Here is a 13,688-nt window from a genome sequence, read left to right on the forward strand (position 1 = left end):
GCATTATATTATGACATGTAACTGCGCATTATATTATGACATGTAACTGCGCATTATATTATGGGATGTAACTGCGCATTATATTATGACATGCAACTGCATTATATTATGACATGTAACTGCGCATTATATTATGACATGCAACTGCGCATTATATTATGACATGTAACTGCGCATTATTTTATGATATGTAACTGCATTATATTATGACATGCAACTGCATTATATGATGACATGTAACTGCGCATTATATTATGACATGCAACTGCATTATATTATGACATGTAACTGCGCATTATATTATGACATGTAACTGCGCATTATATTATATGTAACTGCGCATTATATTATGAAATGCAACTGCATTATATTATGACATGCAACTGCGCATTATATTATGACATGTAACTGCATTATATTATGACATGTAACTGCATTATATTATGACATGTAACTGCGCATTATATTATGACATGCAACTGCATTATATTATGACATGTAACTGCGCATTATATTATGACATGCAACTGCATTATATTATGACATGTAACTGCGCATTATATTATGACATGCAACTGCGCATTATATTATGACATGTAACTGCGCATTATTTTATGATATGTAACTGCATTATATTATGACATGCAACTGCATTATATGATGACATGTAACTGCATTATATGATGACATATAACTGCGCATTATATTATGACATGCAACTGCATTATATTATGACATGTAACTGCGCATTATTTTATGATATGTAACTGCATTATATTATGACATGTAACTGCGCATTATATTATGACATGTAACTGCGCATTATATTATGACATGCAACTGCATTATATTATGACATGTAACTGTATTATATTATGATATGCAACTGCGCATTATATTATGACATGTAACTGCGCATTATATTATGATATGTAACTGCGCATTATATTATGACATGCAACTGCATTATATTATGACATGCAACTGCGCATTATATTATGACATGTAACTGCGCATTATATTATGACATGCAACTGCATTATATTATGACATGCAACTGCGCATTATATTATGAAATGCAACTGCATTATATTATGACATGTAACTGCACATTATATTATGACATGCAACTGCGCATTATATTATGACATGTAACTGCGCATTATATTATGACATGTAACTGCATTATATGATGACATGTAACTGCATTATATTATGACATGTAACTGCGCATTATATTATGACATGTAACTGCATTATATGATGACATGTAACTGCATTATATGATGACATGCAACTGCGCATTATATTATGACATGCAACTGCATTATATTATGACATGTATCTGTGCATTATATTATGACATGTAACTGCATTATATTATGACATGTAACTGCGCATTATATTATGACATGTATCTGTGCATTATATTATGACATGTAACTGCATTATATTATGACATGCAACTGCATTATATTATGACATGTAACTGCGCATTATATTATGACATGTAACTGCGCATTATATTATGACATGTAACTGCATTATATGATGACATGTAACTGCATTATATTATGACATGTAACTGCGCATTATATTATGACATGTAACTGCATTATATGATGACATGTAACTGCATTATATGATGACATGCAACTGCGCATTATATTATGACATGCAACTGCATTATATTATGACATGTATCTGTGCATTATATTATGACATGTAACTGCATTATATTATGACATGTAACTGCGCATTATATTATGACATGTATCTGTGCATTATATTATGACATGTAACTGCATTATATTATGACATGCAACTGCATTATATTATGACATGTAACTGCGCATTATATTATGACATGTAACTGCGCATTATATTATGACATGTAACTGCATTATATGATGACATGTAACTGCATTATATTATGACATGTAACTGCGCATTATATTATGACATGTAACTGCATTATATGATGACATGTAACTGCATTATATGATGACATGCAACTGCGCATTATATTATGACATGCAACTGCATTATATTATGACATGTATCTGTGCATTATATTATGACATGTAACTGCATTATATTATGACATGTAACTGCGCATTATATTATGACATGTATCTGTGCATTATATTATGACATGTAACTGCATTATATTATGACATGCAACTGCATTATATTATGACATGTAACTGCGCATTATATTATGACATGTAACTGCGCATTATATTATGACATGCAACTGCATTATATTATGACATGTAACTGCGCATTATATTATGACATGTAACTGCGCATTATATTATGACATGTAACTGCATTATATGATGACATGTAACTGCATTATATTATGACATGTAACTGCATTATATTATGACATGTAACTGTGCATTATATTATGACATGTAACTGCATTATATTATGACATGTAACTGCATTATATTATGACAAGCAACTGCATTATTTTATTATATGTAACTGCATTATATTATGACATGTAACTGCGCATTATATTAAGACATGTAACTGCATTATATTATGACATGTAACTGCATTATTTTATGATATGCAACTGCATTATATTATGACATGTAACTGCATTATTTTATGATATGTAACTGCATTATATTATGACATGTAACTGGATTATATTATGATATGTAACTGCATTATATGACGACATGTAACTGCGCATTATATTATGACATGTAACTGCATTATTTTATGACATGTAACTGCGCATTATATTATGACATGTAACTGCATTATATTATGACATGTAACTGCATTATATTATAACATGTAACTGCATTATTTTATGATATGCAACTGCATTATATTATAACATATAACTGCATTATATTATGATATGCAACTGTGGGTTACATACTGAACAAAATTATAAAAAAAAGACTTTCTCTATGTACACAAAAGGCTTATTTCACAAATCTGTCAGAATCTGTGTTAGTGAGCACTTCTCCTTTGCTGAGTTAATCCATCCACCTCACAGGTGTGGCAAATCAAGATGCTGATCAGACAGCATGGGGATTGCACAGGTGTGCCTTAGGCTGGCCACAATAAAAGGCCACTCCAAAATGTGCAGTTTCACTGTTTTGGGGGGATCCAGGGGGTCCGGAAACCAGTCAGTATCTGGTGTGACCACCATTTCCCTCACGCAGTGCAACACATCTCCTTTGCATAGAGTTGATCAGGTTGTTGATTGTGGCCTGTGGAGTGTTGGTCCACTCCTCTTCAATGGCTGTGCGAAGTTGCAGTCAGGTTGAGACCCCGATGAGGACGTCGAGCATGCAGATGAGCTTCCCTGAGACAGTTCCTGACAGTTTGGGCAGAAATTCTTTGGTTATGCAAACAGATTGTTGCAGCAGCTGGTCTCAGACGATCTTGGAGGTGAAGATCCTGGATGTGGAGGTCCTGGGCTGGTGTGGTTACACGTGGTCTGCATTTGTGAGGTCGGTTGGATGTAGTGCCTTTGGAGACGGCTTATAGTAGAGAAATGAAGATTCAATTCACGGGCAACAGCTCTGGTGGACATTCCTGCAGTCAGCATGCCAATTGCACGCTCCCTCAAAACTTGGGACATCTGTGGCGTTGTGCTGTGTGATGGAACTGCACATTTAGAGTGGCCTTTTATTGTGGCCAGCCTAAGGCACACCTGTGCAATACCCATGCTGTCTGATCAGCATCTTGATATGCCACACCTGTGAGGTGGATGGATTATCTCGGCAAAGGAGAAATGCTCACTAACACAGATTTTGACAGATTTGTGAACAATATTTGAGAGAAATAGGCCTTTTGTGTACATAGAGAAAGTCTTAGATCTTTGAGTTCAGCTCATGATGAATGGGGGCAAAAACAAAAGTGTTGTGTTATTACAGCATATTATGTTATGTAATGTCACAGTATGTTATGTTGCGTTACATTTCAGTATATATATATTACAGTTTACTGTCTCACATTGTTATATACAGTATATTAAGTTATGTTACAGTTTATTAAATTACCATATGTTAGAAAATCTTATTGTATGTTACAGTAAAATATTTAACCATTTTATGTTTTTTAATTTATGGGGCATATACAAGTATAAAATATAATGTTATGTTCTAATCTATTACAATTCCATAGTGTTTTCTAACAGAATATGATATTACCGTATGGAATGGGCAAAAAGGGCACACATCACTGTCCTATTTACCAACATCAGCTGTGTCAACTCCCATTTGCTTCACAGATCAGCACATCCCAGTTACTGAACCAATGACTACTTCAGCTTAACATTCTGCACTATAGTGTATTTTCTCTTGGGGTGATTTGAGTCTCTTCAAACAGGAAACATGTTCCTGAGGATTTCTGTCTGAATGAGAAACAGCTGAGGATCTGAAAGAATCTGCTGTTGGACTGATAAAGATAAAATAATTATTAAAGCCTTTCATTCAGCAATGAACAACAACATTCTCATATCAAAAATCATTTCTTCATGATAAACCCTCAACAGTAAATTGAGATTCTTGGGATCTTATTACTGCGTGGTGTAGAGCTGCATAACTATGAGACAAACATAAATCCATACTCACCCAGATCTGCAGCTTGATCCTCTTGTCGTTGCGATACACCGTCTTCACCTTGAAGTCGATGCCCACGGTGCTGACAAAAGAGTTGCTGAAGGAGTCGTCGGCATAGCGGAACAGGAAGGACGTTTTCCCGACGCTGCTGTTGCCGATGATCAGCAGCTTGAACATGTAGTCAAAGTTCTGGTCGGAGCCATCTCGCTGGCCAAAACGCTGGTCTGCCTTCGCCATCTGGAGGTCTGGTTTGACAAGAGAGAAAAAAGCACAATTAGTATCAAAAAGATCCATCTAAACAAGGCCGAAATCATTGGGGGACAACCTTTTATCTCTCCACTTCTACAGTTTTAAAGAGGTGGCATTCTGCTCATTTTCAGGTTCAAAATCTTATTTAGGGGTTGTACTAGAACAGCTTTACATGGTTTAATTTTCAAAAAACACCATATTTTTGTCATACTGCACATTGCTGCAGCTCCTCTTTCCACCCTGTGTTGAAGGCTTCGTTTTAGCTATGGAGTGATGCATCTTGTCTCTAAATGATCTTTGTTGGGAGTTGCACATGCTCAGTTCCTAGTTAAGGACTACTAGCCAATCAGAAGCAGAGAAGGGCGGGTCGGCGAGAAGCCGGTAAATGGCTCGGGTTCAGCCGTACGTGTTGCCGACCGGCTCGGCAACACGGACTGGAGCGAGAGTTTCAGAGCGGTGAGTTATTAATCTGTATCCATAAAGTTTGAAATGAGCTCTGTCTCTACATCACAGGAACAACTTTATGTCCACTGACTGCCTGGAGGGCAGCTAGTGTTTGGAAGGGAGAGGAGAGCTGTGTGCTGCAGCTCGCTGTTTCTGAGGGCGTGTCGGAGTAGCCGCTCGGCGAGCGTTATATGAGGCACGTTTAGCCTTCATCCCTGTGACGTCACAGGGATGAAAGGGAAGCGGCTGGACTACAAACGAGCTGTTTTCAGTTCAGAGCAGAGTTTTCTGTGGGAGATGGGAACTCCCTTTGGGCTTTTTCACTTTCCAAACCTGTCACATGCACAAAAAAGATATTTAACTCAGTAAAGGAGAGGGAAAAAGCCAAAAAGCAGAATACCACCTCTTTAAAGTTGCACTCTGTTGCTAAAATGTTTGTGTTCAGCTGTCAAAATTGAAGATACGTCTACAGCCATGCTAGCTGCCCTCTGAGGGTGGACTTAGATTGTATTATAGAAGGGGATGTGGCCACCATGCTGTCATCTGTTGGTTTGTGAACTACCGTTCTGAAGCCTCAAATTTGGCATTTTGGACATCGCCATCTTGGTTTTTTGGAACCAGAAGTGTCCATATTTGGATGAGAGGACGGAGCTGGGGAGGAGTGAGGGTTTATGTAGCCATGAATTTGATCCTCCAAAGTCTAGCTAGCTTGGTTTCCACCAGACACCGATTATTCATGTTAACTGTGATAGTAAGTGGCGTGAATAAATTTTGGCTAGTGAAAATTAGGCTTAAAACAAAATGTACCAGAAAAACTTTACATCTGACTACTTAGTGTCAGAAATGCTGAATGCCAAAGACATTTTAGGCGCAAAATTATAGTTAACTGTGAAAGGGTCAAAGCTCTGACACAAAAACAGCGACAACACCCAAAAACTAGTTCACAGCTGGTTAAATGTACACAGAGCAGCGGATACGAGTCGGCTCTATCCTGATTGACAAGTCGCCATGGTAGAGACATGTCAATAACAAGGTAGCCCCGCCCTAAAGCCTCCCCTGCTTCCTGGTCTCTGTTCCTCTAAATGGGACCATAATTTACTAAATGAACATCATGCTGTGTTGAAGAAGACTTGAAACTAGCGACTGAGACCATAAACTCATCAGGAAAGTGTTTACTGAGGGAATAAATCAGCTGAGAAGTAGAAACATTTTCTCAAAGACTGGCCGCTGGCTGAGGAAGCAGCAGCGGTTGCAATCACAAAAGTAAAAGTACATACATTTTTATTAATTTGAATTAAACTCAAGTGAGCAAAAAGCCAGCAGATATTTTAGTGGGTGACAATCAAGGCCAAATGATGGCGATAAGGATCCTGGTTACAATTCGCCTTTAAAAAGAAGAAGAAGAAGAAGAAGTGGTCAAATCTTGAAATCGTCATTTCCAGTTAGTGCAGTTAAAGGCAGTTTCTGATTTGAGACACTACCCTTTCAAAATGTACATACTACGCAACTAAGTACATAGTGTATGTAGTGTACTCCATATTAGTGTACTGATCAAAGTATCCAATGTAAGACACACAGTTACAGTTCACAGTTTATTTGAGTCTCTGAAATCGGAGAGTGTAAATATATCCACTAACCTGCCTTCAAACATTTCACAAACGAATAAATAAGTAGAGTCCATGACATGTACGCTATTGATGGTTAAATATTTAAGTACAGATTTATCTCATGCCTCTGAAACCAAACTGACACCCTTGTATATTCAACATCACTGACCTACATTAATCCAAAAAATTAACAACGTTGATGCCGTGTACGCCCCAGAGTTATGCCACAGGTCCATTCAACATCAGAAAAAGACATTTCTCATGTCTGTTTTTCGTGTGAAATAATTTGTCACAACAACCAACAAACCATGTGCTTAAAATTCATATGTGTGTTTTTAAAAGGCTCACAGTTTCACAGGTTTTCTGTGTTTTTTTAAAACTTCAGACTCCTCTGAGAAAATCCTCCGACCTCTTTCTGTGATTAAACTTTTTCGAAACCTGTCGTGATGAGTCGAAAACTGCACAAAGCTGCTCCTCTTCGTTCCTGGAAAGCTGACATTTTAGAAGTTTTCCCCACGACGAACTGCAGCCGAATATCATTCAACACAACAAGAGCCAACAAACCCACAGTGTGTTAAACAAAGACACAGTGCAAACAAACACTTCCTGTTAGACTTCACCTGTCAAGTCAAATAAAAGCTTGAGCTGCCTCTCCTGTCGACCTTGCGGGCAGGTAGAGGTCGGTCTGAAAGTTTAGTGTGTGATGGCTGAGTGAGAGCTGAGGATCCTGCTGCGTTCAATCTAGCATGGATGGCTGAGTCAGTGGAGACTCATCCTCTCTGTCAGGGACCGGGGGAGGAAAAAAAATTACTGCAAAACACATCGAAAGCTAAACTGACATTTCTAATCCATGGATTTTTTTTTATGAGGCGTATCATGTGAGTCATTTAAGACCGTTTGGTGGAAAATAGCTGACTTTCTGCTGTGTGTTGATTGATTTTCAAGATTTTATTTATTCAACACAGTCAGTTTCTGCACTCAGATCGAAATAAAGTTTGCTGCGGCATTCGTCACTCCAAGTCTTCTGCTTTCTATTCAAGACCTGTCATGTCTTCTACTGTGTCTGAGACCGAGCCTTTGTCCCAATCATACTTATCTTAACCACGTTTAGATTCTTTTTAACACATCAACAATGGAAAATTTCAAAATGTAGCATACTGACACAAAGATTGCACCTTTTCGGTAAAATCACTGGATTGTAGAGTCATTAAACAAGCTCTGGTAAAGCCACTGTTCACGACCTGCTAAGCAGCAAACTAGCTGGTGACCATAATGGAGCATTTAGTATTTAGCTGTAGCATGATCTTTTCCCTGGGAGTTGCTGGAGACCAAAAACAGAGCTAAGATAGAGAGAATATTGGATTTACATTCATCAGGTGACAAAACACATGAAGGATCATGTTGCTCTGTAACTGCTGGATGTGTGGATAGGGATCCGGTTGGCAAAACATTTATTTCTGGATCTTTCAGCCCTTCAAAAAACACTTCAAGGACATCTGGGCAAAAAGAAGTTCTTAAGTGGTTCTTGTATTTGCAAAGATTGTGAAGATTTCAAATTTGAAATTGGCTATCCAAGGTGCAGTTTGATTGATGCAATTGTCAGCAGATAATTGCTGAAAACAAATAAATACTACTGACTTTAAATCCAACCATGCATCCATTATCTTCCACTCATCCCAGGTCAGGTCACGGCGGCAGCGGGCTACGCGGAGCATTCCAGACATCCATATCCACAGCAACCATTTCCAGCTGTGGGATCCCAAGGCGTTCCCAGGCCAGATGGGATATTTAATCCCTCCAGAGAGCGCTACCCTGGGGTCTCCGCCCAGCTAGGCGTGCCGGAAACCTACAAAGGAAGCTGCCCTGGAGGCATCCTAATCAGATACCTGAACCACCTTAACTGGCTCCTTTCCACATGAAGGAGCAGCGGCTCTACGTCGAGCTCTGTCTGAATGTCAGAGCTACTCACTCTTTCTCTAAGGCTGATCCCAGCCAGCCTACGGAGGAAGCTCATTTAGGCACGCTTGCATCCACGATCTCATGCTTTCGATCACTACCCACAGCTCATGACCACAGGTGAGGTTTGGAACAAAGATCAACTGGTAAATCAAAAGCTTTGCCTTCGAGCTCACAGTCCGGTGCAATTACTGCTGACACTGCACAAACCCACCTGCCCATCTCACGATCCATTTTGCCGTCACTCATGAACAAGATCCTGGGATACTTAAATGTCCTTCACTTGGGGCAGCAACTCACTCCACACCTGGAGGGAGCAATCCACCATTTCCATGTCCTCAGATTTGGAGGTGCTGAACCTCATCCCAACCGCTTCACACTCGGCTGCAAACCACCCCAGCGCATGCTGAAAGTCACGTTCTGATGGAGCCATCTGAACCACGTCATCTGCGAAAAGCAGAGATGCGATCCGGTCCTTGAATATCGCAAACAGAATCGGAGACAAGGGGCAACTTTGGTTGAGTCCAACACCCTCTGATAACGTGTTTGACTTTGTGCCAAGAATACAGACGCAGCTCTCACTTTGGTTAAACAAGGACCAGATGGCTTGTAGCAATGGCCCCAGTAACCCATGCTCCTGCAGTACCACCCACAGGATTCCCAGACTTTCTGGCTCTCAAATATTATACATTAAACACCATCTCATTGATCTCCATCATCTTAATTTGTTAGAGTTCATAAATTCAGACAGACAACTGTTTTCAAGTTGCACAAAATCAATTCTGATTAAAAATTTTAATTCAAGTAAAGTCAAATCGGGTATTGATGTCAGTTTGTCTGTGTGTCCCCGCTAACAGCTATTGGGTGGACTTGAAGAAATGTGGTTCGGATGTTCATGTCTCCCTCAGGATGAGCTGTAATAAATCTGATCCTCTGACTTTTCTTCTAGTGCCATCATCAACATGTTAGTGTTAGTGTGTCCAACACTTTGGTTTATGACCAAATATCAGCAGAACTAAAGACATTCCCATCAGCCTGAGCATGCAAACACGCTAAACTACACCTGCTTAACATCAGCATGTTAGCACTGACTTTATCACTGAGCTCAAAGCACCACGATAAAATCATATCTTCACCATATTATTAATGATAATATTAAACTACAATTTAAAAAGCACCATAAAAATCACAATAAGACCATTTTAAACTTACTCTGCAGCACACTTTGAAAACTACACAAGCCCACAGAGAAATTTAACACATTATAGAGAGAAGAGACAGTGAACAGTAAGGAGAGCCACAGATGCAGCAGATAAAGATAAAACTCAACATATCAGAAAGCACCATACAGCAGCCTAATGTAAAGATTCAATAGGCCAATTAGTTTTAAAAATACAATGAAATACAAATGTGAATGATTTTTGGAGTATCATATTCTCGTTTCCTTATTAAAATACAGAGTCATCCAGCACGACAGGGCCAAGCGCAGGAAGACCATACATTCCCATAGGGAGATGAAATATCATAGACATAGTACAGCAGATTAACCACTCCCCACAGACACGCTGCACCTGTGAGATCATTACGGGATATTATAGGAGCATTCGGTTTTATGACCGACATATGAAGCCGACACAGCGCAAACGGGTCCATACAGTCAGAAAATGATGATGGTGACTAACATTTACAACCTAACACAGAGGGTGCCTGAGAGATGTGTTATAAGGGCTGTTACTGGAGATTTTAGAGGAGATTAGAATATAAATAGCCCTGTATAATGATTACAGGAATAAATTGGCTCCGCTCAGGTGTGATCGACGTTTCTAGATTCATATCAGTCGTCAGGCCTGTGTGTGTTTGTGTGTGTGTGTGTGTGTGTGTGTGTGTGTGTTCATTAAACAAGTGTTAAACGGTGTTTGTGGTGTCACCGCCGGTCATCCGTGTCTCTCTCTTACCTCTGCTGGGCGGATCTGATGCTCTCTCTCTCTCTCTCGCTCTCTGCACCTGATGGAGACGGCTCGCTCTGTGTCCGGGCTCCCAAAAATAAGGTAAACCAAAAGGTGTATCCTCAACAACAACGAGTCCGATCTGGTCCACCTAAGGTCTGTTCAGGAAATCAGAAAACGCCGGCTGCGTCGTTTGCAATGAGCAGATTTTTCTTCTGCAGAAATTGCCTGTAAAACGTCTGTTTTCCGCGGTGCCGCACGCAGCTGCTTTACGCACGGCTTGACAATGCCATCCTGCTTTAATTCAAGGTGGAGCGAGGCGATGTGGGAGTATTTGCAAAGGCTGTCTGCTACCAGTCACCTCCTTCCCCTAAAAATAACCACCACCGGCTTCTCTGTGAATGAACAGCCTTTCTATTTTTTCAGGCTGTTTGCAGGCAGCTCCTCCGCCCTATCACACGGCAGATTTCTGCAGACGCGCAGCGGCAGGAGCGGCAGTCATTTGGTTGCTATGACTCATAACTGTAGCAGTGAGGCGTGTAATTGCTTCAGCTTCAATAACACAGACATCCTCCTGAAAAAGAGTAATGCTTATTTGTGCTGCAACAACAAACATATAAAACGCACAAACACACAGGTGTGTTTTCTGCTCTCTGCAGCATCATTTCACATTCAGCACACTCACCTGAGAGGCTTTCAGGGCAGCTTCTCCTCCACAGTATCATTCTGGCATTTCAGTGTTGCATCATCACAACACCACATGTGTTTCAAACTTGGTTAATCAATTAGTCTTTGATAGTTGATTAACTGTCATGCACCAGCTAAAAATAGTGATTTATTTTCAGGTTAAAGCTCCTGAAATATGAGGATTTTAAGAGTCACAGGTATTATTTGTCACTTGCTCAGACAACATCTGCAGAGAAATGCAGACTGACTGTGTAAATAATATGTCTCTCTTCTTCTATGCCTTTCTAAAACACTTGAGCATGCTGTGTTTGTTCATTTTTCTGCATATCTCTACCAGAACAATGTCCCACCAGTCTGATTTTGAGACAGACAGGAACTCCACACTGCTAGAACAGCCTCCCTATGCTGGACCCTTCAGCAGCATTTGACACTGTGAACCACCAGATCCTCCTCTCCACCCTATAAGAACTGGGAGTTTCAGGCTCTGTACTCACTCTGTTCACATCCTACCTCAGAGACCGGACTAACAGGGTAACTTGGAAAGAATCTGTTTTAACCTTGCAGCCTTACGACTGGGGCCCCTCAGGGTTCTGTTCTGGGTCCCCTCTTCTTCTCTCTTTACACCAAGTCACTCTGCTTGGTTACTCGCTCGCTTGGCTTCTTCTTCTACCACAGCTATGCAGATGACACTCAACTACTCTTTTTCCCTGGTCTGAAACTCATGAGGTGAATCGTTCAGGTTCTGGTCCAGGCTCTTGTCATCTAGCACTTTGACAACTGCAACTCGCTGGGCTGCCGGCATGTGCCATCTGACCACTGTGGCATGTTCTCCCATACTACACCGCTCCTCCACTTCCTGCACCGGCTACCGATGGATCAATTCAAGACACACTGGACTACAGGACATGACACCCCAGATCTTCCACGATGTTCGGCCATTGCCAATCAGCTTGCTACCCCATCACTATGAGTGCTTTCCAGCTACGGTCCTCCACAATGGTGGTCCGAGCTCCCCATCAACATCAGGACAGCAGCAACTGTGAAAAGACTGCACCGTGGCCAATAAGAAAGCCCAAAACAAAAAAAACTAAATGTGGCAGAATTGAGGGCAGTTCAGCATATTTGATAGAAGTTGGTGTTGGTTTGGTGAAGTTAATTGAGCTTATTGTAAATTGCTTTGGATTAAAACTTCCAACTAAATAGGCCTGTGTGCACTAAAGAAAGATAATTAGAATAAAAATAAGAATTAAAAAGGTTAAGAATATAAAAATGATAAATGCATAGTGAAGTGGGAATTGTTGGGTCTCTGTAAACAATCTCACAAAGACGGTCTAGACCTGCACTATGTGAAAAGTGCAATGAGACAACTTGTTGTGAAATGGCGCTATATAAATTGAATTGAATAGTGTAAGCAAAATGCTGAAGTGTTTATTGCCGCAGTGTAAGTGGGCTGTATAAAGAAAGGCTAATATGTACAAATGTCAGCTGGAAAAGTCATTTAAATGACTTTTTAATTGATGTCATTGTGAATTGAATATTATTGGCTACACTATTATATCCTGAGACAATGAGTTGAGTAATTGATAAGTTGATGAACAGAAAAAATAATCAACTTTTTTTGATCATCAACTAATTATTTGGCTCATTCCAGCTTCTCAACTGAAAGATTTGTTGCTTTATTTTGGTCTTATGTGAAATTATACTGAATATTTTTACCTTTTGGACTGTTGGTCCAACAAAATGTTTTGGATATTCTGATATACAGTATGTGTCACGTTCAGCCATCCAGCTGACACGGTGTTAGGAGTGTGGTTTTGTGTTCATGTCTTTCCTGTTTTTTTGAGGTTCTGTGTTTCTATAAGCTTTGATCTTGTCATGTTTAGGGTTTTGTAGTTAAGTTTAATCTTAATTCGCATGTTTAAGTTTTCTTAGTATCTGTCTTGTCTCTTATCTTAGTTCTTAGTCTTGTGCTTAAGTTCATGTTTAGTGTTTTTCCTGGTCTGTGTACTTCGGTGTTTTATTATTTTGGTCTGTGTCTCAGTCCTGTGTCTCCATGTTTAGAGTAGTCCTCCTGTTTTATTTTGAAGTGTTCTGTTCTCATGTGTCCTTGTCTAGCTTTGTTCCTGTCATTGATTACCTGGTGTGTTTCAGCTCTGCTTCCCCCCCTGCTCGTTTGCCTGTGTATATATTGTCCTAAGTTG

General features: G+C 39.8%; 1 protein-coding gene across 1 annotated transcript in view; it reads right to left on the reverse strand.

Annotated features, from left to right (window-relative positions):
- rab3b (RAB3B, member RAS oncogene family) overlaps positions 1 to 4,838 on the reverse strand; it is a 19,657-nt gene extending 14,819 nt beyond the window's left edge. Inside the window, exon 1 of the mRNA XM_046049805.1 lies at positions 4,611 to 4,838. Coding sequence (XP_045905761.1) covers positions 4,611 to 4,835 — 225 coding nt within the window. The 5' untranslated portion in view covers positions 4,836 to 4,838. The remainder of the gene's footprint in view (positions 1 to 4,610) is intronic.
- Between the last annotated feature and the right edge of the window lie 8,850 nt (positions 4,839 to 13,688).

This window comes from Micropterus dolomieu, linkage group LG05 (assembly GCF_021292245.1).
Source record: "Micropterus dolomieu isolate WLL.071019.BEF.003 ecotype Adirondacks linkage group LG05, ASM2129224v1, whole genome shotgun sequence".
NCBI lineage: Eukaryota > Metazoa > Chordata > Actinopteri > Centrarchiformes > Centrarchidae > Micropterus > Micropterus dolomieu.